Raw genomic sequence first — 24,572 nt, 5'->3', positions numbered from 1 at the left:
AGGACCTCTTGTGAGTCCGCGCGGGTAGGTACCACCACCCTGCCTATTTCTGCCGTGAAGCAGTAATGCATTTCGGTTTAAAGGGTAGGGCAGCCGTTGTAACTATACTTGAGACCTTAGAACTTACACCTCAAGGTAGGTGGCGCATTTACGTTGTAGATGTCTATGGGCTCCAGTAACCACTTAACACCAGGTGGGCTGTGAATTCGTCCACCCATCTAAGCAATAAAAAAAAATACCAAGGTTACTTAATCACGTTCTATGATTCGTTTTATTCATTTTATACAGACTCTAATATTAATCACTTGCGATTTATAAGTAGTAGTATTTTTATTATCACTTTTTGTACACTACCCACTCGATTGTGTTGTGTTAACTATGGAAACCCTGCTTAGTTTTTGTTTAACGATCTTTAATACAACATAATGTAATTCTAGTTTTATTTTATTTATTTTTTTATTGCCTTTGTAGGCAGACGAGCATACGGCCCACCTGATGGTGAGTGGTTACCGTCGCCCATGGACTTCAGCAATGCCAGGGGCAGAGCCAAGCCGCTGCCTACCGCTTAATACTCTCCACAAGCCTCGTTTGAAGAAGGACATGTCATAGCGCTCGGGAAACACCGTGGAGGGGAGCTCATTCCATAGCCGGATAGTACGTGGCAAAAAAGACCTCTGGAAACGCACTGTGGATGACCGCAGTGGCTCCAGGTAGTATGGATGAACTCTACTCCGGTGGCGGGCGGTGCGATGGTAAAAACGAGATGCCGGTATCATCTCGAACAATTCCTCAGAGCACTGCCCATGGAACATTTGTGAAAAAAATATGAACGAATGATTGAGTGAATGACCAAATAAAATATCAACATGTAAACTCACATCATCCTCGTTGGCTGTTTCACTATCTCCCTCAGATTCACTTAATCCATTTTTTTCTGCAACGTCAACAGCGAAGTCCGCGTCCATTGGACACTCGTCCGACATTTGAATATCTGTAAATGTTTCGTTACAATTAAAATTCAACGTGGTCTCGAGCTAGAGACGGTTCGTACTCAAGAGTGCTCACTAAGACATTTAAGGTCGACGACTCAATTCTGATGCACACCACTGTCCAAGGACCTTTCGAGCCGAAAGCGGTATAGTCCCCGGCACGTAACTTGGCAAGAGTCGACGACGGCGACAAATAATTTTTAATATTAAGTATATTTTTTAAAATAAACTTCTTAACTTTTAATTGTATTTTATTTATAACACCTAATACACTTCACAAATTCCTATCTTTTCTTTAACTTTCTTCAAAACACACAGGCTTAAAAATAAGTTATGGCAAATAAACAATAAAATATAATTAAATTAAATTATATGCGGGCAATAAAAGTGACCATTTTTTTGTTGCAATGTGCACTATGCGCGACATTACCCCCACTACACCAAAACCTTGCCAACTTACGTGCCGCTTACTATAACTGTTTATGGACAGGAGGCAGTCGCCAGATACGACCGCGCTCCTTCAAGTCAGTACTGTTACGAGCTGGAGCTCAGAATAAATAATGTTACGCCGGTAAGAGCAACGTCATCTATCGTCGAATAGCAGAAACAAATATAAAAGGAATAGTAACATTGAGAACGCTCGAAAAGTAAAGTAACTCGCACTGAGAAGATGTGGCGTGAAACTCGTTGAGTTCAAAAGATGTGTTGCAGAGTGCTTAGGTTATTTGGTGCGAACCTAACATCGCTATACTCACCGCTGTCAGATTTTTCAATTTTAAATTCTTCTTTTACAAATACGCTATGCAGGTCCGTCATTGCATGCGGCACACCATTGAGGAAGCACTCGGTGAATTTCTGAAAGGGGGGAAGGGAATTCGTTTGTGTGACCAACAGACAGACAATACATAAAATGAACATTATGAATGAACAGTGCTTCGATGTTGTCGTGGCCTGCGGGATAAGACGGCCGGTGCGTTCGCATAGAGCGACGCGGCTGTGCCAAGATTCGAATCCCGCAGACAGTAACCGATTTGTCTAACGAAATACGCTCTTAAGATATGTTCACAAATGACTTCCACGATGAAGGAATAGCATCGGGTAATATTTAGTAGTGCTTTAGTATTACTGGTGGTAGAACGTCTTGTGAGTGCGCACGTGTAGGCTCCACCGTCCTGCCTATTTCTGCCGTGAAGCAGTAACGCGTTTCGGTTTGAAGGGCGAGACAGTCGATGTACTGTAGAGCTGAGACTCAGAACTCATGTCTCAACTTGGGTGCCGACATTTACATTGTTAATGGCTGTTCAACAGCATCAGTGTAAGTTCCTGTGAGAATTAGATGCTTTTTCGGGATAGGACCCATGTCACTCTCCCGACCTAATACGGCCACTTTATAAACATCTTAGGCCGTTGTCGTGGCTTCGTTTCAGCGTGAAAGAAGGACAAGCAAACACACTTTCACTGGTGGTAGGACCTATTGTGAGTCCGCACGGGTAGGTACCACCGCCCTGCCTATTTCTGCCGTAAAGCAGTAATGCGTTTCGGTTTGAAGGGTGGGGTAGCCGTTGTAACTATACTGAGACCTTAGAACTTATATCTCAAGGTGGGTGGCGCATTTACGTTGTAGATGTCTATGGGCTCCAGTAACCACTTAACACCAGGTGGGCTGCGAGCTCGTCCACCCATCTAAGCAACAAAAAAAAAAAAAAAAACTCAAACACTAGGTCGAGACAACCTTAACGAATAGGGTTGATGACACATACCTTTTTGTCCAAGCTTATCTTACTATTTCTTTTTATTATCTTTTGAGTCCACCGATTACCGTTCGCAGCCGCACTCTTGACGTATACCAAGGTATCTTCTTCTCGTTCTTGTTCAACAGAACCGATGAAGTCTTCGATCACTGTAAATTACAATTATTTTTTTGATCCTCTAGATCAGCGGTCGGGGAATTTTTTTAATTATTACCCCAAAACATTGTTGTGTAAGTTGATGGCGAAGAACAAAAAAAAAACGAAATTGTTTCTTTTTAGCATCTTTCATATTAAAGGCCCCATGATAATTTTGAAAAGAAAACAAGAACTAAAAATTTAACGATTCTAAAGAAGTTTCACTTCAATATATACTTTTTACTCACAAAAGTTTCATTTTTACCCCCCAAAAGTTGATTTTACCCCATTAGGGGTTATTTACCCCGCTTCCCCGACCGCTGCTCTAGATGGCTCACCGCACATTTTTATCGGTTACTCGACTCCACGTAATGTGGGATAAGAGGCAGTGAATGATCCTTGACGATGCTTCTTACCTTCGTTATTGGCTTTATCTTTTAAATCTGCGCTAACATTTGGACTTCCAGAACAATCCACATTCGGTAAAATCTCGATGTACTCGTTCTGGCTGATTTCCAAACGCGACAGCCTGGACACTTCAGCCTGTAAATAATATATAACGTTTAAATTCTGAAAACATTATTGCCTTATGTTCGTCTTTTGAGGAGACAACATCGACGACGCCGAACGACGACCCCGCGGCGACGGCAAGACAAAAAAAAAACGGCACCTAGAGGGAAGAAGAGCTCTCTTCTCCCGTTCCGCCACCTCCTTCTGAGATGATGGACTCGCAGAAGTCGAGCATCGCCTGCCAGGACTCATTGCTTCAACTAAATAGCCTTTCCCCTTGATATTCTTAATTTGTTTTTTGTATACTACCCATTCGATTGTGTTATGTTCACTATGGAAACCTGTTTAGTTTTTGTTTAACTATCTTTAATACACCATAATGTAATTCTGTTTGTTAAAAAAAAAAAAAAAATTATTGAGTGAATGATTAAATAAAATATCAACATGTAAACTCACGTCATCCTCGAAGGCGGTTTCAATATCTCCTTGAAATCCCCAAAATTTAGATCCCAAATTTTCTGCAGAGTCATCGATGAAGTCCGCGTCTATGACACAATCGTCCGAGATTCTAATATCTGTAAACATTTTGTTACAATTAAAGCCCAACACGGTCTCGAGCTAGAGACGGCTAGTACTAACGAGTGCTCACGGGCTCCCACTAAGCGATTTAAGGTAGACGACTCAATTCTGATGCATACCTGTGTCCAAGGGCCCTTCGAGCCGGAAGCGGTAACTGTTTAGGGGCAGGAGGCAGTCGCCAGACACGACCGCGCTCTTTTAAATCAGTACGGTTACGAGCTGGAGCTCAGAATATATAACAAGCTATTCGTCTATATATCGGTTAAAACTCAATTTAGTTATCACGACAATTGAGGGTAGTCACTTCAGTCACATTTCGCTGGCTTCTCATCAGGGCGGGACTGGCGATTAATGTTGGTTTGGTGAGTAACAATCAGGCTGCATCTCTCCACTGCTGGATGTAGGCCTCTCCGATAGTCTGCCTTCAACATCGGACCCCTTCTCGCATATCAGCGCTAGTCATCGGTCCACGGGGCAGGGGGACGCCCGATGCTGCTCTCATAGGTACGTGGTCTTACAGTCCAAAGCTCGTCTGCTCCATTGGCTTACGGTTCTGCGACACGTACATTCGGCCCCTTGCCACTTCATAACCGCAAGTTGTAGCGGGGGACTTCTTTCACCGCTTCAAACTGCCCGACAATGTTAGGGAACTCCCTAGAGCCAAGAACGCCTCGATCCGCGCCTATGATAGGTATCCTTCCGAGGAAAATCGTATTCGAATGCGTTTCCTACAATGCCAGATGGTCTGATTTCTAAGAAGAACTCGCGCCCTCCCAACGGGTCTTACTACCCCTTACTTCGTACTCTCAAGTCGGATACGGTAGTACTATGCCCCCTCGTAGGTCCCTCAGGCCGACTCGCGGCATTCAATGAGACGTGACAAAGAGTTCGATTGCAACCCGCACTAAACATTAGCTCGCTGAGTTTCTCGCCAGATCTTCTCAACGGGCCGCGATTCCGATCTGCCAGTAGATTCATTCGCATAGCAGCTACTCAAGCTATTCGAGTTGTTAGATCTTCTTTGGAGGCGCTCGAGTAGCTGTTAGCAAATCCCACCCCCCTGGCTGAGCCTGTCCTGGTGAAACTGGATAAGCCTCCGGGCCACCAGTAATCCCTCAATCACAAAAAAAACTTCATATCCCATAATTCATATGTATAATGTATGTAATAATTAGGCTGATGACCGCAGAGACATGTAGAATTGGGATACGTGGCGCGTAAAATAAAACCGTAATACTTGTTTCTATCTATGAATATTATTATTATTATTATTTTATTGCCCTTGTAGGCAGACGAGCATACGGCCCACCTGATGGTGAGTGGTTACCGTCGCCTGCATGGACTTCATGCATGGACTTCAGCAATGCCAGGGGCAGAGCCAAGCCGCTGCCTACCGTTGAGTACTCTCCACAAGCCTCGTTTGAAGAAGGACATGTCATAGCGCTCGGGAAACACCGTGGAGGGGAGTTCATTCCATAGCCGGATAGTACGTGGAAAAAAAGACCTCTGGAAACACACTGTGGATGACCGCAGTGGCTCCAGGTAGTACGGATGAACTCTACTCCGGTGGCGGGCGGTGCGATGGTAAAAACAAGATGCCGGAACATACGGTACAAAATACAGAGGGAACTGAAGTCCCTACGCAGACCCAGAGGTTCCAAACGATCCGTGAGAATGGGATTATCGACAATCCGAACGGCCCTCCTCTGTATGGAGTCAAAAGGAATAAAGGGAATTATTTTCCCAAATAATTCCCTTTATTCCCCTTTATTTATAATTAAGAATTAACTGACACCATTTTTTACACATCGCTCGTTTAATCTTTCTCGAAATCTTGCTTTACATCTCTTCATTATTTCTCTCTTTCTTATCGTTTTCTCTCGCTCGGACCTTAACGCTCCGTCACGCGCTTTTTTATCATACGTTACGTTCTTACACGTTCTACAGATATAATGTCACAATTATAGATGATCGACGGATGACGAGGACGTATGTTGGCTTCCGATGTGAGGCCTCAGTGTCTTCTCCATCTCTTCATATGCGTCACGTAACAGAGACAGCAATGTTTTTTTTCTGTTACCTATTCGCTGGCAGCCTAAAGGGCTATTCCAGCTTCGCTGTGATTGGTAGGAGAGACTTTACCAACACTGGCTCTAGCAAGAGCAGTGGCTTCGCTAAATTTACCACTTTAACACCGGATCGGAATCGCCACCCACCGCAATGATCGGGCGAGAAACTCAGGAGGGTAAAGAGATGTGTTGCTGTCTCGACCTAGTAGAGTGTTCAAGTTAACGGTTTGAACCCAACATTGCTATACTCACCGCGGTCAGAATTTTCATTTTTATATTCATGTTGTACAAACATGATCTCTGTGTTTGTCGGTTTGCTAAAGTCGCTCGTTGCACGCGGCAAATCAGTGATGTAGCATACGGTGAATTTCTGAGATTGAGAAAGGGGAATTCGTTTGTGTAACCAACATACAGACAATACATAAAATAAACATTATAAATGAACAGTGCTTCAATGTTGGCGTGGCCTGCGGGATAAGTAGGCCGGTGCGTTCGTATAGAGCGAGGCGGCTGTCTAACGAAATACGCTCTTAAGATATGTTCACGAATGACTTCCGCCACTGAATAATAGCGTAATTACTGGTGGTAGAACGTCTTGTGAATCTCCGCCCGGGTAGGCACCATCGCCCTGCCTATTTCTGCCGTGAAGCAGTAACGCGTTTCGGTTTGAAGGGCGGGGCAGTCGATGTACTGTAGAGCTGAGACTTAGAACTCTGTCTCAACTTGGGTGGCGAAATTCACGTTGTAACTGGCTGTTCGATAGCATCAGTGTAAGTTCCCGTGAGAATTAGATTTTACATTTATAATTTAAGTGGATGTCTATATACTTCTGTAACCACTCAAACACTAGATGGATGTTTACCGGCTTACGCAATATATATATATTAAAAAAACACTGGAAAATTCGTTGACTTCGACAGCTTCTACATTAATATGTACAATGTCACGTGATTGTGATGTCTTCTAAGTAAGAACAATGTCCTTTTTTTTAGCGTCGAGACAACCTTATCGAATAGGGTTGTCAACACTTACCTTTTCGTTTAAGCTTATTCTACTGTTTCTCGGCGGTATCGCGATGGACATGTTCTTAGTGATTTTCAAATGCGACAGCCTGGATACTTTGGTCTGTAAATATTCGTTTAAATTCTAAAAAGATTAATGCCTTATGTTCGTCTTTTGAGGAGACAACATAATGCAGATTGAGATTTCGGTGTCACGTCTCAAGGTGGAGAATGGAGGAGAGTCGTTGATCAGATCTTCTCTTGCCACGCGGTTGCCACTTCGCTGCGACGTGATGTGTCCTATAGTACACTATTTGGCGGTGAGAGTATTGTGCATTAATAGGCGCTTGGACCGGCACTAAGGTAGCTAGCCCGTTCGTAGCCTTCGTATAAATTCCTCTGCGATTTCACTGACGAATCCATGGATTGCTAAGAAAGAAGAAGATCTCTCCATCTCCTGTTCCGCCACCTCCTTCTGCGGGTTGGTGGACGCAGAAATCGAGCATCGCCCGCCAGAACTCGTCGCTTAAACCAAATTTCTTTTCCTCCCTCGATATCATTAATTTGTTTCTTGTTTTTTTTTTTAAACAACCCAGTGGATTGTGTTGTCTTAATTATGGAAACCTGTTTAGTTTTTGTTTGAACTATCTTTAATGCACCATAATGTAATTCTAGTTTGTCAAAAAAACATGAACGAATGAATTGGATGAATGACTAAATAAATATCAACATGTAAACTCACGTTATCCTTGAAGGCGGTTTCATTATCTCCCTTAGATCCCCTAAATTTATCGCTACTTTTCTTTTCTGATGGGATGGGATTGAATCCCATTTCTTCTCCAGAGTCATCAGAGAAGTCCGGGTCCATTACACAATCGTCCGACATTTGAATATCTGTAAATGTTTCGTTACAATTGAAATTCAACGTGGTCTCGAGCTAGAGACGGTTCGTACTTAAGAGTGCTCACTAAGCCATTTAAGGTCGACGACTCAATTCTGATGCATACTAGTGTCCAAGGACCCTTCGAGCCGGAAGCGGTAACTGTTTGGGGCAGGAGGCAGTCGCCAGACACGACTGAGCTCCTTCAAGTCAGTACTGTTACGAGCTGGAGCTCAGAATATATAATAAGGTATTCGTCTATATACTGATTAAAACTCAATTTAGTTATCACGACAATTGAGGGTAGTCACAATTCGCTCGCTTCTCATCAAGGCGGGACTGGTGATTAATGTTGGTTTGGTGAGAACTTATCGTCATCAGGCTGCATCTCTCCACTGCTGGATGTAGGCCTCTCCGATAGTCTGCCGCACGCATCGGACCTTTTCTCGCATATCAGTGCAAGTCCACGGGGTAGGGGGACGCCCGACGCTGCTTTTACCGGTACGTAGTATTACAGCCCAGAACGCGTATGCTCCATTGGCTATCGGTTCTGCGACACGTACATTCGGCCACTTTTTTTTCGGTCAGTGGGCCGAATCTCATACGAATCTTTTCCGTGTTTAGGGGACGCGCAGGGTATATGGGACTGGACGGGCCGTAGATGTTGAGTGGAGACTGAGGGCCCAAGGATGTTTTAGGGCCCTCCACCAAACCAAACGACTCCGCTTGCACTCTCTCACTCGACGCCCGATCACCGCCCGGGGTCAGAAACCAGGCCGTGCAAGAGCAGTGCTTCGCAGAATTTACCAATGTACCATCGGATCGGAAACGCGAAGCACTGCGAAGATCCGGCGAGGAACTCAGGAAGCTCAAGAGATGCGTTGCTGTCTCGACCTAGTAGAGCGTTTAGGTTATCGGCTTGAACCCAATATCGCTATACTCACCGCGGCCAGAATTTTCATTTTTATCTTCATCTTGTACTAATCCACTCTGTGGTTTCGACGGTTTTTTAATGTCGCTCGTTGCACGCGGCAATTCATTGATGAAGCATAGGGTGAATTTCTGAAAGGGGGAAAGGGAAATTCGTTTGTGTGACCAAACATACAGACAATACATAAACGAAAAATTATAATAGGTTGGGGAAAAAGTCTTTTCGCATTTATAGTATGTATGAACTTGTAATAAAATCTCTGTGGCTATACTATTTGTATCTGGCTGGTTTGGGTTATTATATATTTTATATTTTGGTTATAATTAAAAGTTTCAATTTTAAAAAAGATAATTCTAAATTCAAATTAGGAAGATGTGTGATTTTTATTTATTTTTCGTACTGTTAAGTTGAGTGAATCTAACGAAGAAATTCGATACATTTTAAAATTTTACTACAAAAAAAGTACAAAATGCAACGCAAGGCGCGAAAAAAATTTGCAATGTTTATAGACCTAGTGCAGTGTCTGTGAGAGTAGCACAAATTTGGTTTAAGCCTTTTCAATCCGGAAAATTTGATGTCAAGGATACACGTCGCTCTGGTCGCCCTATTACGGATAAAATGGATGCCATTTTTGAAAAAGTGGAGCAAGATCGGCATTTCAGTAATTACGACGTATATGAAGAACTGGGAATTGACAACAAAACAGTTTGGGCGCATTTGAAAAAAACTGGATACACAAAAAAAGCTCGATATTTGGGTACCTCACGAGCTCACTGAAAGAAACCTATTAAACCGTGTACTCATTTGTGATTCTTTATTACGACGTAATGAAACCAAACTATTTTTGAAGAAGCTGATAACTGGTGATGAAAAGTGGATCACGTACGACAAGAACGAGCAAAAAAGGTCGTGGTCAAAGGCCAGTCAGGCTTTACAGACTGTGGCGAAACCCGCGTTAACTCGCAACAAGGTGATGCTGTGTGTGGTGGGATTGGAAGGGCATTATTCATTATGAGCTGTTACCACTAGGCAGGACCATCGATTCTAAACTCTACTGCGAACAACTGATCAGATTAAAGCAAGAAGTTGAAAGAAAGCGGCCGGAATTAATCAACAGAAGGGGTGTAGTTTTTCATCATGATAACGCTAGACCTCACATCTTTAGCCACTCAGTAAAATTAAGAGAGCTTGGCTGGAAGGTGTTAATGCATCCGCTGTATAGTCCTGACCTTGCACCTTCAGATTTCCACCTGTTTCGGTGTCTTCAGAAATCTTTAGGTAGTGTCAGGTTAACATCACGAGAGGACTGTCAAAACCAATTTTCGCGGTATTTTGATCGGGAAGCCCCAAAATTTCTATAGCAATGGAATCATGTCCTTACCTACAATATGGCAAAAAGTTATCGAACAAAATGGTACCTACATACTTTAGTTAAATGTAAATAAACTCTATTAAAAAATCTTGTGAATTTTCTTAAAAAATGCGAAGAAACTTTTTCCCCAATCCAATATATGAACAGTGTTTCGATGTTGTCGTGACCTGCGGGATAAGACGGCCGGTGCGTTCGCATAGAGCGACGCGACCATGCCAAGGTTCGAATCCCGCAGACAGGAACCGATTTGTCTAACGAAATACGCTCTTGAGATACGTTCAGGAATGACTTTCGCGATGAAGAAATATCATCCTGTAAGAATAATAACTTTTTTAACTTCGAGACAACCTTAACGAATAGGGTTGTCACCACTTACATTTTTGTCCAAACTTTTCATACTGTTTGTCTTCAATTTCTTTGGAGAACTATGTTGGGATTTCTTCTTAGGCACCCTCCTGACGTTTACCAAGGCATCTTGTTGTTGGTGATCAACAGAACTGCTCAAATCTTGGTTCACTGTAAATTACAATTATTATTTTAATTCTCTAAATGACTCGCTGTACCTTTTTTATCGGTTACTCGACTCCACGTAATGTGGGATAAGAGGCAGTAAATGATCCTTGACAATGCTTCTTACCTTCGTTATCTTTTAAGTCTACACTAACATTTGAACTTCCAGAACAATCCACATTCGACGATATCGCGGTGGGCTTGTTGCTGGTGATTTTCAAACGCGGCGGACTGGATACTTCGGTCTGTAAATGTTCGTTTAAATTCTGAAAACATTAATGCCTTATGTTCGTCTTTTGAGGAGACAACATAATGCAGATTGAGATTTCGGTGTCACGTCTCAAGGTGGAGAATGGAGGAGAGTCGTTGATCAGATCTTCTCTTGCCACGCGGTTGCCACTTCGCTGCGACGTGATGTGTCCTATAGTACACTATTTGGCGGTGAGAGCATTGTGCATTAATAGGCGCTTGGACCGGCACTAAGGTAGCTAGCCCGTTCGTAGCCTTCGTATAAATTCCTCTGCGATTTCACTGACGAATCCATGGATTGCTAAGAAAGAAGAAGATCTCTCCATCTCCTGTTCCGCCACCTCCTTCTGCGGGTTGGTGGACGCAGAAATCGAGTATCGCCCGCCAGAACTCGTCGCTTAAACCAAATTTCTTTTCCTCCCTCGATATCATTAATTTGTTTTTTGTTTTTTTTTTTAAACAACCCAGTGGATTGTGTTGTCTTAATTATGGAAACCTGTTTAGTTTTTGTTTGAACTATCTTTAATGCACCATAATGTAATTCTAGTTTGTCAAAAAAACATGAACGAATGAATTGGATGAATGACTAAATAAATATCAACATGTAAACTCACGTTATCCTTGAAGGCGGTTTCATTATCTCCCTTAGATCCCCTAAATTTATCGCTACTTTTCTTTTCTGATGGGATGGGATTGAATCCCATTTCTTCTCCAGAGTCATCAGAGAAGTCCGGGTCCATTACACAATCGTCCGACATTTGAATATCTGTAAATGTTTCGTTACAATTGAAATTCAACGTGGTCTCGAGCTAGAGACGGTTCGTACTCAAGAGTGCTCACTAAGACATTTAAGGTCGACGACTCAATTTTGATGCATACCAGTGTCCAAGGACCCTTCGAGCCGGAAGCGGTAACTGTTTGGGGCAGGAGGCAGTCGCCAGACACCACACAGAGCTCCTTCAAGTCAGTACTGTTACGAGCTGGAGCTCAGAATATATAATAAGGTATTCGTCTATATACTGATTAAAACTCAATTTAGTTATCACGACAATAATTGAGGGTGGTCACAATTCGCTCGCTTCGCATCAAGGCGGGACTGGTGAATAATGTTGGTTTGGTGAGGAACATATCGTCGTCAGGCTGCATCTCTTCACTGCTGGATGTAGGTCTCTCCGATAGTCTGCCTCAGGCATCGGACCTTTTCTCGCATATCAGTGCAAGTCCACGGGGCAGGGGGACGCCCGACGCTGCTCTTACCGGTACGTAGTCTTACAGCTCAGAACGCGTATGCTCCATTGGCTATCGGTTCTGCGACACGTACATTCGGGCACTTTTTTTTCGGTCAGAATTTCATACGAATCTTTTCCGTGTTTAGGGGACGCGCAGGGTGTATGGGACTGGACGGGCCGTAGATGTTGAGTGGAGACTGAGGGCCCAAGGATGTTTTAGGACCCTTCCACCAAAACAAACGACTCCGCTTGCACTCTCTCACTCGACGCCCGATCACCGCCCGGGGTCAGAAACCAGGCCGAGCAAGAGCAGTGCTTCGCAGAATTTACCAATGTACCATCGGATCGGAAACGCGAAGCACTGCGAAGATCCGGCGAGGAACTCAGGAAGCTCAAGAGATGCGTTGCTGTCTCGACCTAGTAGAGCGTTTAGGTTATCGGCTTGAACCCAATATCGCTATACTCACCGCGGCCAGAATTTTCATTTTTATCTTCATCTTGTACTAATCCACTCTGTAGTTTCGACGGTTTTTTAATGTCGCTCGTTGCACGCGGCAATTCATTGATGAAGCATAGGGTGAATTTCTGAGAGGGGGAAAGGGAAATTCGTTTGTGTTACCAAACATACAGACAATACATAAACGAAAAATTATAATAGGTTGGGGAAAAAGTCTTTTCGCATTATAGTATGTATGAACTTGTAATAAAATCTCTGTGGCTATACTATTTGTATCTGGCTGGTTTGGGTTATTATATATTTTATATTTTGGTTATCATTAAAAGTTTCAATTTAAAAAAAGATAATTCTAAATTCAAATTAGGAAGATGTGTGATTTTTATTAATTTTTCGTACTGTTAAGTTGAGTGAATCTAACGAAGAAATTCGATACATTTTAAAATTTTACTACAAAAAAAGTACAAAATGCAACGCAAGGCGCGAAAAAAATTTGCAATGTTTATGGACCTAGTGCAGTGTCTGTGAGAGTAGCACAAATTTGGTTTAAGCCTTTTCAATCCGGAAAATTTGATGTCAAGGATACACGTCGCTCTGGTCGCCCTATTACGGATAAAATGGATGCCATTTTTGAAAAAGTGGAGCAAGATCGGCATGTCAGTAATTACGACGTATATGAAGAACTGGGAATTGACGACAAAACAGTTTGGGCGCATTTGAAAAAAACTGGGTACACAAAAAAGCTCGATATTTGGGTACCTCACGAGCTCACTGAAAGAAACCTATTAAACCGTGTACTCATTTGTGATTCTTTATTACGACGTAATGAAACCAAACTATTTTTGAAGAAGCTGATAACTGGTGATGAAAAGTGGATCACGTACGACAAGAACGAGCAAAAAAGGTCGTGGTCAAAGGCCAGTCAGGCTTCACAGACTGTGGCGAAACCCGCGTTAACTCGCAACAAGGTGATGCTATGTGTGGTGGATTGGAAGGGCATTATTCATTATGAGCTGTTACCACCAGGCAGGACCATCGATTCTAAACTCTACTGCGAACAACTGATGAGATTAAAGCAAGAAGTTGAAAGAAAGCGGCCGGAATTAATCAACAGAAGGGGTGGTTTTTCATCATGATAACGCTAGACCTCACATCTTTAGCTACTCAGTAAAAATAAGAGAGCTTGGCTGGAAAGTGTTAATGCATCCGCTGTATAGTCCTGACCTTGCACCTTCAGATTTCCACCTGTTTCGGTGTCTTCAGAAATCTTTAGGTAGTGTCAGGTTAACATCACGAGAGGACTGTCAAAACCAATTGTCGCGGTATTTTGATCGGGAAGCCCCAAAATTTCTATAGCAATGGGATCATGTCCTTACCTACAATATGGCAAAAAGTTATCGAACAAAATGGTACCTACATACTTTAGTTAAATGTAAATAAACTATATTAAAATATCTTGTAAATTTTCTTAAAAAATGCGAAGAAACTTTTTCCCCAATCCAATATATGAACAGTGTTTCGATGTTGTCGTGACCTGCGGGATAAGACGGCCGGTGCGTTCAAATAGAGCGACGCGACCGTGCCAAGGTTCGAATTCCGCAGACAGGAACCGATTTGTCTAACGAAATACGCTCTTGAGATACGTTCAGGAATGACTTTCGCGATGAAGGAATAGCATCCTGTAAGAATAATAACTTTTTTAACTTCGAGACAACCTTAACGAATAGGGTTGTCAACACTTACCTGTTTGGTCAAAGCTATCTTGTTTCTTTTATTTCTTTCTTTATTTTTCTTTAATTTCTCTGGAGAACAATATCGGGATTGCCTCTTGCGAGGCACACTCCTGACGTTTACCAAGGTATGTTGTTGTTGGTGATCAACAGTACTAATGAAAGCTTGCTTCACTGTAAATTAAAATTTTTTTTTAGTCCCTAGATGGCTCCCCGCACATTTTTTATTGATTACTTGACTCCACGTAATGTGGGATAAGAGGCAGTAAATTATCCTTGACGATGCTTCTTACCTTCGTTTTTGGTTTTATCTTTTAAATCTACGCTAACATTTGGACTTCCAGAACAATCCGCATTCGACGATATCGCGGTGGGCTTGTTGTTGGTGATTTTCAAACGCGGCGGACTGGATACTTCGGTCTGTAAATATTCGTTTAAATTCTGAAAACATTAATGCCTTATGTTCGTCTTTTGAGGAGACAACATAATGCAGATTGAGATTTCGGTTTCACGTCTCAAGGTGGAGAATGGAGGTGAGTTGTTGTAGTCCTAGGGTATCCTGTTGGTACATAGGGCCCTCACAAGTTGCCTCCATTTCACCCTGTCTTGCGCTTGCTCTTTAACATCGCTTTAGATCAGGTTTTCTCCTCATACGCGGTTGCCACTCAAACGCGATTGATGCTGCGTTGACTCCGCTGCACTGTAGTGTTTCCTATCGAACACTATTTGGCGGTGAGAGTATTGTGCATTGATAGGAGCTTGAACCTGCACTAGGGTCGCTAATTCTCTCGTAGCCTTCGTATAAATTACTCTGCAATTCCACTGACACTTGCATGAAGTTCACACGTTTGAAGTTCATTTCTTTCTCTCTCTTTACATTGATGTGGATCAATAAAGAATGGGTTGGTGTCGACCCTTCCAAACTAGTGTAGTGTAGCTAATACTATACATTCTGTACTTGAGTTATAAAGACGAATCATTACTATATAGGAACAAAAGGAAAGACAAAAACTGCTCATAAAGGTTTTTCAACAAACTCTTCAAAGCCATTTTGTACTTCCCTCCCAACAAGTTGTCTAAGCTTTGGAAAAGTAGGGAGTCTGTCGGTGCAAAGTTAGCGAGTACGATAGATCACACTGTAGGCAGACGAGCATATGGCCCATCTGATGGCGAGTGCCAGTCAGCAATGCGTGGGCCAGAGTCAAGCTGCTGTCTACCATTTTTTTTTTCGGGCAGGAGGCCGAACCTCATTTGAGGCTTCCGCGCCTAGGGGGCGCGCGGTTTATGTGGGACTTGACGGTCTGCAGTAGACCGCGGGTTTAAGGATGTTTAACGGCCCTACCCACCAAACGACTCCCCTTGCACTCTGCGTCAGATCTCCACCTGGGGTCAGAACCCAGTCAGAGTAGGGGGGTTCCCGTGGTCTACACTGCAACCAGAGTCGCGGTGCCACCCTTAGAACGCCCAAAGACGGGTTGTCGAGGCGATCGATGACAAAACATCCACGCCGGTCTCCGCGATACGGCGGCCCATCAGACCGCACGGGTGATGCCGTTGATGTTCCGGGATAACCCGCTGGGTCAGGGGCAGCTTGCCGGGTCGGAACGCGATACACTTTCGACCGGGTTGCTCTTATATGTTCGGCGACAACAGCGACGACGGCAACCCGGACTGCAGCGGCTGAGGCGTCGCCTCATCCTCCTGACGCCGGCGCGCTAGAGTAACTTAGGGTGCGGCGCAATCTTGACCCTTCAGGTCACCCCGTGACCATTACCGGGAGGAGAATGCCAACTCACAGGGGCCATAGTCGGACGAACGTCCTCCTCCGACCCCCAGCTCGGCGGCGACGGCACGGCGCCGAGAGGGAGGAAGGGCTCTCCGTCTACCGTTCCGCCTCTTCCTTCTGCGAGACGGTGGATTCGTAGAAGTTGAGTATCGCCTGCCAAGACTCGTCGCTTAAACTAAGTAGCCTCCCTCGATATCATTAAAGTGTTTTTTGTATTTATTTTTTTGTACACTACACCCACTCGATTGTGTTGTGTTAACTATGGAAACCCTATGAAACTATGGTTTAGTTTTTGTTTAACAATATTTAATATACCATAGTGTAATTCTAGTTTGTCAAAATAATCAACATGTAAACTCACGTTATCCTTGAAGGCGGTTTCAATATTTCCCTTAGATCCACTAAATTTATCGCGGACGCTATTTTTCTTTCTCGTCAATCCAATTTTTGCTAAAAATTCATCAGCGAAGTCCGCGTCTTTTACACAATCGTCCGAGATTTGAATATCTGTAAATGTTTCGTTACAATTAAAACCTAACACGAACTTGAACCAGATACGGCTCGTACTCACGAATGCTCACGGGCGCGATTTGAGGTCGATAACTCAATTCTGATGCATACCAGTGTCAAGGACTCTTCGAGCTGCAAGCGGTAACTGTTTATGGACAGGAGGCAGCCGCCAGACACGAACGCGCTCCTTCAAGTCAGTACTGTTACGAACTCGAGCTCAGAATAAATAACAAGCTCTTCGCATATATATTGATTAAAACTTAATTTAGTTATCACGGCAATTGAGGGTAGTCACTTCAGTCACAATTTGCTCGCTTCTCATCGGGGTGAGACTGGTGATTAATGTTGGTTTGGTGAGGAAAATATCGTCATCAGGCTGTATCTCTCCACTGCTGGACGTAGGCCTCTCCGATAGTCTGCCTTCAACATCTGAGCTCTTCCCGCATATCAGCGCAAGTCATCGGTCCACGGGGCAGGGGGCGCCCGACGCTGCCCTTACCGGTACGTGGTCTACAGTCCAGAACGCGTCTGGTCCATCGGCCATGGGTTCTGCGACACATATATCCGACCCCTAGCCATTTCATAACTAATAACCAATATATACCATATATGTAATAATTAGGCTGATGATCGTAAAATAAAACCGTAATAAATGTATCTATCTATCTATGTGTCGGAGACGGTCCTTAGTTTGTTAGCAAAGAAACGCAGCACGATTCTCGAGAGATGGCAGCACGATCGCGGTATCGTCGGAGCTCTGCTAACTTCGTGCTACGATAGAGCCTAGCTAATGGAGGTGCATAGACGCCATTAATTTTACCAACCAGCCTTCTTGAAGAGCGGTGCCTTCGTCCTAAGAACTGCCATTCGTTTTCGTTTGCTAACGTCAATGGAAGATTTCTAAATTGTTCTAATACAACAAACGTGATTGGTTCGCCCCTATGATGTCTGAGGATGGTGTCAATAATGTGGTCTCTCCTACCTATGTATGTTATCATTCCAAAATTTTCCCTTTATTTATAACCAAGAATTAACTGACACCATTTTTTACATATCGCCCATTTAACCGTCCTCACCATATTGCTTTGCATCTCTCCATTATTTCTCTCTTTCTTATCGTTTTCTCTCGCTCACACCTTAACGCTCCGTCTCACAATTTTTTATACATTACGTTCTTGCCCGTCCTACAGATATAATGTCGCGGTTTTAGATAATCGTGAGATGACGAGAACTTATGTGGCTTCCGATGTCAGGCTTCAGTGTCTTCTCTCTTTCTCTTTCTTTACGTGCGTCACATAACAGAGACAGCAATGTTTTTTTTCCGTTACCTATTCGCTGGCTAAGGGACTATTCCAGTTTCGCTGTGGAGAGTTCACGGGGCTCAACTTGAGCGGATTTGCCAATAACACTGGCCCTAGCAAGAGCAGTGCTTCGTAGAATTTACCACCGGATCGAAAACGCGACCCACTGCGATGATCAGGCGAAAAACTTAGGATGGTCAAGATTGAAATTGAAGTGAAGAAGTTGCTGTCTCGACCTAATAGAGCGTTCAGGTTATCGGCATGAACCTACCATCGCTATACTCACCGCGGCCAGAATCTTCATTTTTATCTTCATCTTGTACAAATGCACTCTGTAGGTTCTTCGGTTTGCTAATGTCGCTCTTTGCACGCGGCAAGTCATTGACCAAGCATGAGGTGAATTTCTGAGAGGGGGAAAAGCGAATTCGTTTGTGTGACCAACAGACAGACAATACATAAAATAAATATTATAAATGAACACTGCTTCGATGTTGGCGTGGCCTGCGGGATAAGACGGCCGGAGCATTCGCATAGAGCGACGCGACCATGCCAAGGTTCGAATCCCGCAGACAGGAACCGATTTGTCTAACGAAATACGCTCTAAAGATATGTTAACGAATGACTTCCACCATGAAACAATAGTATCGTGTAATATTTAGTAATACTTTAGTATTACTGGTGGTAGAACGTCTTGTGAGTCCGCACGGGTAGGCACCACCACCCTGCCTATTTCTGCCGTGAAGCAGTGACGCGTTTCGATTGCATAGGCCGGTAAACATACGGCCCATCTAGTGTTTGAGTGGTTACAGAAGTGTATAGACATCCACTTAAATTATAAATGAGAAAGTGTGTTTGTTTGTTTGCCCTTCATCCACGACGACTGAGATGTTTTTAAGGTGACAGTACTTTTTTTTTATTGCTTAGATGGGTGGCCGAGCTCACAGCCCAACTGGTGTTAAGTGATTACTGGAGCCCATATAAATTTACAACGTAAATGCGCCACCCACCTTGAGATATAAGTTCTCAGGTCTCAGTATAGTTACAACGGCTGCCACACCCTCAAGCCGAAACGCATTACTGCTTCACGGCAGAAATAGGCGCGGTGATGGTACCTAGCCGTGCGGACTCACATGAGGTCCTACCACCAGTAAAACTTCGAGAACTTTTACATTAATATCTACAATATCATGTGACTGTGATGTCTTGTATCTGAGAATAATAACTTTTTTAACTTCGAGACAACCTTAACGAATAGGGTTGTCACCACTTACATTTTTGTCCAAACTTTTCATACTGTTTGTCTTCAATTTCTTTGGAGACCTATGTTGGGAATTCCTCTTTGGCACACTCCTGGCGTTTACCAAGGCATCTTGTTGTTGGTGATCAACAGAACTGATCAAATCTCGGTTCACTGTAAATTACAATTATTATTTTTATTCTCTAGATGACTCGCCGCACATTTTTTATCGGCTGCTTAACTCCACGTAATGTGGGATAAGAGGCAGTAAATGATCCTTGACGATGCTTCTTACCTTCGTTTTTGGCTTTATCTTTTAAGTCTACGCTAGCATTTGGACTTCCAGAACAATCCGCGTTCGACGATATCGCAGTGGGCTTGTTGTTGGAGATTTTCAAACTCGGTGGACTGGATACTTCGGTCTGTAAATATTCGTTTAAATCCTGAAAACATTAATGCCTTATGTTCGTCTTTTAAGGAGACAACATAATGCAGATTGAGATTTCGGTTTCACGTCTCAAGGTGGAGAATGGAGGTGAGTTGTTGTAGTTCTAGGGCACCCTGCTGGTACATAGGGCCCTCACAAGTTGCCTCCATTTCACCCTGTCTTGCGCTTGCTCTTTAACATCGCTTTAGATCAGGTTTTCTCCTCATACGCGGTTGCCACTCGAACGCGATTGATGCTTCGTTGACTCCGCTGCACTGTAGTGTTTCCTATCGAACACTATTTGGCGGTGAGAGTATTGTGCATTGATAGGAGCTTGAACCTGCACTAGGGTCGCTAGTCCGTTCGTAGCCTTCGTATAAATTCCTCTGCAATTCCACCGACACTCCCATGACAAATCCATGGATTGCTAAGAAATTCGTTTCTCTCTCGCACTCTTTACGTTGATGAGTATCGATAAAGAATGGGTGATAGAGCTGGTGCCGGTCGCCAAAGAAAAGGGCATCACCTATCACGAGGTGATGACCCGGGCACGTGGTGGTATTAATATAGACGCCCTCGCCGTGGAGGGGGTGGTTTAAGGGTCCGGCAGACTACCAACGGGGCCCGCCTTCTAGAATGCGTCGGCGCAAATTTCAGCGCCGCAGCCGAAAATTTGGCAGCCCGTCTGACGGAAAACCTGCAGGACCCCAAGGTGGTGCCCGTCGCGGGGGCCCTTTAAATGGCAGAGATAAAAATAACCAACTTCAATCTCGGGGACTTCCGCGGTACATATACCGGGAGTCGTACGACATGGGCGCGTTGCCCGATCGCACCCCTTCTTAAGGTCCATGTTTAGATAGCCCAGAGAGACTGCACGTAGGCTGGATAGTAGCCCACATGCAATGGCAGGAGATTAGACTGTGGTGCTGTCTTCGGTGCTTTGGCACTGGCCACGGCCTCGCCAAGTGCCACTCTATTGTGGACCACAGTGACCTTTGTATCCGTTGCAGCCAACCGGGGTACAAGGCTGCCTCCTGTACAACAGCCGCATCGCACTGCGTCTTGTGCAATGCGTCCTTAGGCGTCCTTCGCCTTCCTTAGCCGGGCCGTCTGGTTGTGTAGTGTTGACCGCGGTAAACGCCCTACTTCATCCGGGTTCTGACCTCGGAGGGGATCGAACGCTTGGACGAAGAGTGCAGGAGTCGCTTAGTAGGTAGGGTCCTGAAAACATCCTTGGGATCGCGGTTCGCAGTCGCGAACTAATCCCACATACCCCGTAGGAGGTACGGTCCCCGACCCAAAAAAGAAAGAGGGCTGAACCTCCTAAGATCCGCGTCTATGGAGCACGCGGGATATGTGGGACTTGATGGTCTTCAAATGTTGGGAGCAGACCGAGTGCCCAAGGTTTTTTTTAGGCCACAACCGTTCCATGCGACTCGCCTTGCACTCTAAAACCCTACATCCGATCTCCGCCCAGAGTCAGAACCCCGTCAGAGTCACGAGGGGTTCCTGCAGTCAAAACTATAACTTGACTCGCGGCGCCACCTCGAGGACGCCCGACCGACGGGTCTTAGATGCGGTCGTTGACGAAACTACGACGCCGGTCTCCGCGATACGGCAGCCCATCAGACCGCATGGGTGATGCAGCTGATGTTGCGGGATAGCCCGCTGGGTCAGAACCAGCTTGCCTACCGTCGACCGAGTTACTCTTTCTCAGTATGTTCGATGACGACAGCGACGACGGAAACGCGGACCACAGCCGCCGGCGCGACGTCCCATCCTCCTGATACCAGCGCGCTAGAGTGACGGTAGCATGCGGCGCAGCCTTAACCCCCTCAGGTCGCCCCATGACCATCACCGGGAGGAGACTGACTGCCAACTCACAGGGCCCAGAGTTGGACGAACGTCCTCCTCCACCTACAGCTCGGCGGCGAAGGCATGGGAGGTAAGAAGGGCTCTCCGTCTACCGTTACGCCGCTTCCTTCTGCGAGACGGTGGACTCGTAGAAGTCGAGTATCGCCTGCCAAGACTCGTCGCTTAAACTTAGCCATAGCCTTTCTTCCCCTCGATATCATTAATGTGTTTTCAGTTTTTTTGTACACTACCCACTCGATTGTGTTGTGTTAACTATGGAAACCCTGCTTAGTTTTTGTATAACGATCTTTAATACAACATAATGTAATTCTAGTTTGTCAAAAAAATATGAACGAATGATTGAGTGAATGACTAAATAAATATCAACATGTAAACTCACATCATCCTCGAAGGCGGTTTCAATATCTCCCTTAGATTCACTAAGTTTATCGCGGACGCCATTTTTCTTTTCTTTCCATCCCATTTTTTCTGCAGAGTCATCAGCGTAATCCGCGTCTATTACACAATCGTCCGAGATTTGTATATCTGTAAATATTTTGTTACAATTAAGACCCTGCGGGTCATACTCCTTGGGTTGGGAGTGGTGGCTAAGAGTTTTCCACAGCACTAGGTTGAGACTGAGGCATGTCGGAGAGAGGCTCGGAGGACTGAACTGGATCCTTGATTGGATCCTCTATCTCGGACGTTTCCATAAATTTAACTAATTAAGTCACAGTTACGATTTTTTTATATAGCTTCTTTTTCTTTTTCCTCTCGTGTCAACCTTTTCTTTTCTTTAGCCTTTATTTTTCTTTTGTAAGTTGTTTTTCACCAATAATAGTGTTGTTATTCCGAAGGGCTGAACGCGACTTTCTTGTCGGAGGCGATTGGTTTGCCGCTGCCATCAAGGTGGACGCTGCAGGATTGGCCTCTACCGTGATGATTTGGTCGATACTTAAAAAGGGAGTCGGGACTAGGGAAACCTTACCCTTACCCTTACTCCGACATGAACAGGGAGAGGGCTTGCACTATTGCTATACTCACCGCGGCCAGAATTTTCATTTTTATCGTCATCTTGTGCAAATGCTCTCTGGAGGTTCTTCCGTTTTTTAATGCGTCTCGTTACACAAGGCAAATCACCGATGAAGTATACGGTGAATTTCTGAGAGGGGAAGGAGGAATTCGTTTATGTGATCAACATACAGGCAACACATGAAATGAACATTATGAATGAACAGTGCTTCGATGTTGTCGTGGCCTGCGGGATAAGACGGCCGGTGCGTTCGCATAGAGCGACGCGGCTGTGCCAAGATTCGAATCCCGCAGACAGTAACCGATTTGTCTAACGAAATACGCTCTTAAGCTATGTTCACAAATGACTTCCACCATGAAGGAATAGCATCGTGTAATATTTAGTAATAGCGTAATTACTGGTGGTAGAACGTCTTGTGAGTCCTCATGGGTAGGCTCCACCGCCCTGCCTATTTCTGTCGAGAAGCAGTAACGCGTTTCGGTTTGAAGGGCGGGGCAGTCGATGTACTGTAGAGCTGAGACTCAGAACTCATGTCTCAACTTGGGTGGCGACATTTACGTTGCTACTGGCTGTTCAACAGCGTCAGTGTAAGTTCCCGTGAGAATTAGATGCTTTTTCGGAATAAGGCTCATGTCACTCTCCTGACCTAAAACGGTCACTTTATAAACATCTTAGTCTGTTGTCGTGGCTTCGTTTCAACGCGAAAGAAGCACAAGCAAACACACTTGTACATTTATAATTTAAGTGGATGTCTATATACTTCTGTAACCACTCAAACACTAGATGGGCCGTATGTTTACCGGCCTATGCAATATATATAAAAACTTCGAGAACTTTTACACTATTATGTACAATGTCATGTGACTGTGATGTCTTGTATCTGAGAATAATAACTTTTTTAACTTCGAGACAACCTTAACGAATAGGGTTGTCACCACTTACATTTTTGTCCAAACTTTTCATACTGTTTGTCTTCAATTTCTTTGGAGACCTATGTTGGGAATTCCTCTTTGGCACACTCCTGGCGTTTACCAAGGCATCTTGTTGTTGGTGATCAACAGAACTGGTTAAATCTTGGTTCACTGTAAATTACAATTATTATTTTTATTCTCTAGATGACTCGCTGCACCTTTTTTATCGGCTGCTTAACTCCACGTAATGTGGGATAAGAGGCAGTAAATGATCCTTGACGATGCTTCTTACCTTCGTTTTTGGCTATATCTTTTAAGTCTACGCTAGCCTTTGGACTTCCAGAACAATCCGCGTTCGACGATATCGCGGTGGGCTTGTTGTTGGTGATTTTTGAACGCGGTGGACTGGATACTTCGGTCTGTAAATATTCATTTAAATCCTGAAAACATTAATGCCTTATGTTCGTCTTTTGAGGAGACAACATAATGCAGATTGAGATTTCGGTTTCACGTCTCAAGGTGGAGAATGGAGGAGAGTCATTGTAGTCCTAGGGTACCCTGCTGGTACACAGGGCCCTCACAAATTGCCTCCATTTCACCCTGTCTTGCGGCTTACTCTTGCTCGTTAATTATGGAAACCTGTTTAGTTTTTGTGTCACTATCTTTGATACACCATAATGTAATTCTAGTTTGTGAAAAAAATATGAACGAATGATTGAGTGAATGACTAAATAAAATATCAACATGTAAACTCACGTCATCCTCGAAGGCGGTTTCGATATCTTCCTTGGACCCACTAAATCCATTTTTTTCTACAAAGTCATCTGCGAAGTCCGCATCTACACAATCGTCCGAGATTTGAATATCTACAAATATTTCGTTACAATTAAAAGCCAACACGATTTCGAGCTAGAAACGGCTCGTACTCACGAGTGCTCACGGACGCTCATTAAGAGATGTGAGGTAGACGACTCAATTCTGATGCATACCAGTGTCTAAGGACCCTTGGAGCTGCAAGCGGTAACTGTTAAGGGGCAGGAGGCTGTCGCCAGACACGATCGCGCTCCTTGAAGTCAGTACTGTTACGAGCTGGAGCTCAGAATAAATAACAAGCTCTTCGCCTA

The 24,572-nt window shown here is 44.2% G+C and overlaps 1 protein-coding gene and 1 long non-coding RNA gene across 2 annotated transcripts in view; one reads left to right on the top strand and one right to left on the bottom strand.

Annotated features, from left to right (window-relative positions):
• The window catches only part of LOC134199646 (uncharacterized), an 80,279-nt gene that overhangs the window by 10,609 nt on the left and 45,098 nt on the right, over nt 1-24,572 (top strand). The window lies entirely within an intron of this gene.
• LOC101738426 (uncharacterized) overlaps nt 1-24,572 on the bottom strand; it is a 102,378-nt gene that overhangs the window by 32,806 nt on the left and 45,000 nt on the right. Inside the window, exons 34-57 of the mRNA XM_062670959.1 lie at nt 24,205-24,314; nt 23,741-23,867; nt 23,480-23,619; nt 22,549-22,666; nt 21,905-22,050; nt 19,519-19,666; nt 19,258-19,397; nt 18,273-18,390; nt 16,537-16,682; nt 14,683-14,809; nt 14,403-14,563; nt 12,673-12,790; nt 11,591-11,742; nt 10,855-10,972; nt 10,594-10,733; nt 8,859-8,976; nt 7,777-7,928; nt 7,066-7,158; nt 6,286-6,403; nt 3,842-3,960; nt 3,292-3,418; nt 2,750-2,889; nt 1,745-1,844; nt 879-991 (exon numbers count right to left, since the gene is read on the bottom strand). Of these exons, the coding sequence (XP_062526943.1) occupies nt 879-991; nt 1,745-1,844; nt 2,750-2,889; nt 3,292-3,418; nt 3,842-3,960; nt 6,286-6,403; nt 7,066-7,158; nt 7,777-7,928; nt 8,859-8,976; nt 10,594-10,733; nt 10,855-10,972; nt 11,591-11,742; nt 12,673-12,790; nt 14,403-14,563; nt 14,683-14,809; nt 16,537-16,682; nt 18,273-18,390; nt 19,258-19,397; nt 19,519-19,666; nt 21,905-22,050; nt 22,549-22,666; nt 23,480-23,619; nt 23,741-23,867; nt 24,205-24,314 (3,089 nt within the window). The remainder of the gene's footprint in view (nt 1-878; nt 992-1,744; nt 1,845-2,749; nt 2,890-3,291; nt 3,419-3,841; nt 3,961-6,285; nt 6,404-7,065; nt 7,159-7,776; nt 7,929-8,858; nt 8,977-10,593; nt 10,734-10,854; nt 10,973-11,590; nt 11,743-12,672; nt 12,791-14,402; nt 14,564-14,682; nt 14,810-16,536; nt 16,683-18,272; nt 18,391-19,257; nt 19,398-19,518; nt 19,667-21,904; nt 22,051-22,548; nt 22,667-23,479; nt 23,620-23,740; nt 23,868-24,204; nt 24,315-24,572) is intronic.

The sequence above is a fragment of the Bombyx mori genome, chromosome 11, assembly GCF_030269925.1.
Source record: "Bombyx mori chromosome 11, ASM3026992v2".
NCBI classification, from domain to species: domain Eukaryota; kingdom Metazoa; phylum Arthropoda; class Insecta; order Lepidoptera; family Bombycidae; genus Bombyx; species Bombyx mori.
Note: the sequence above shows the minus strand (reverse complement) of the source record. Positions and strands in the feature narration are given on the sequence as shown.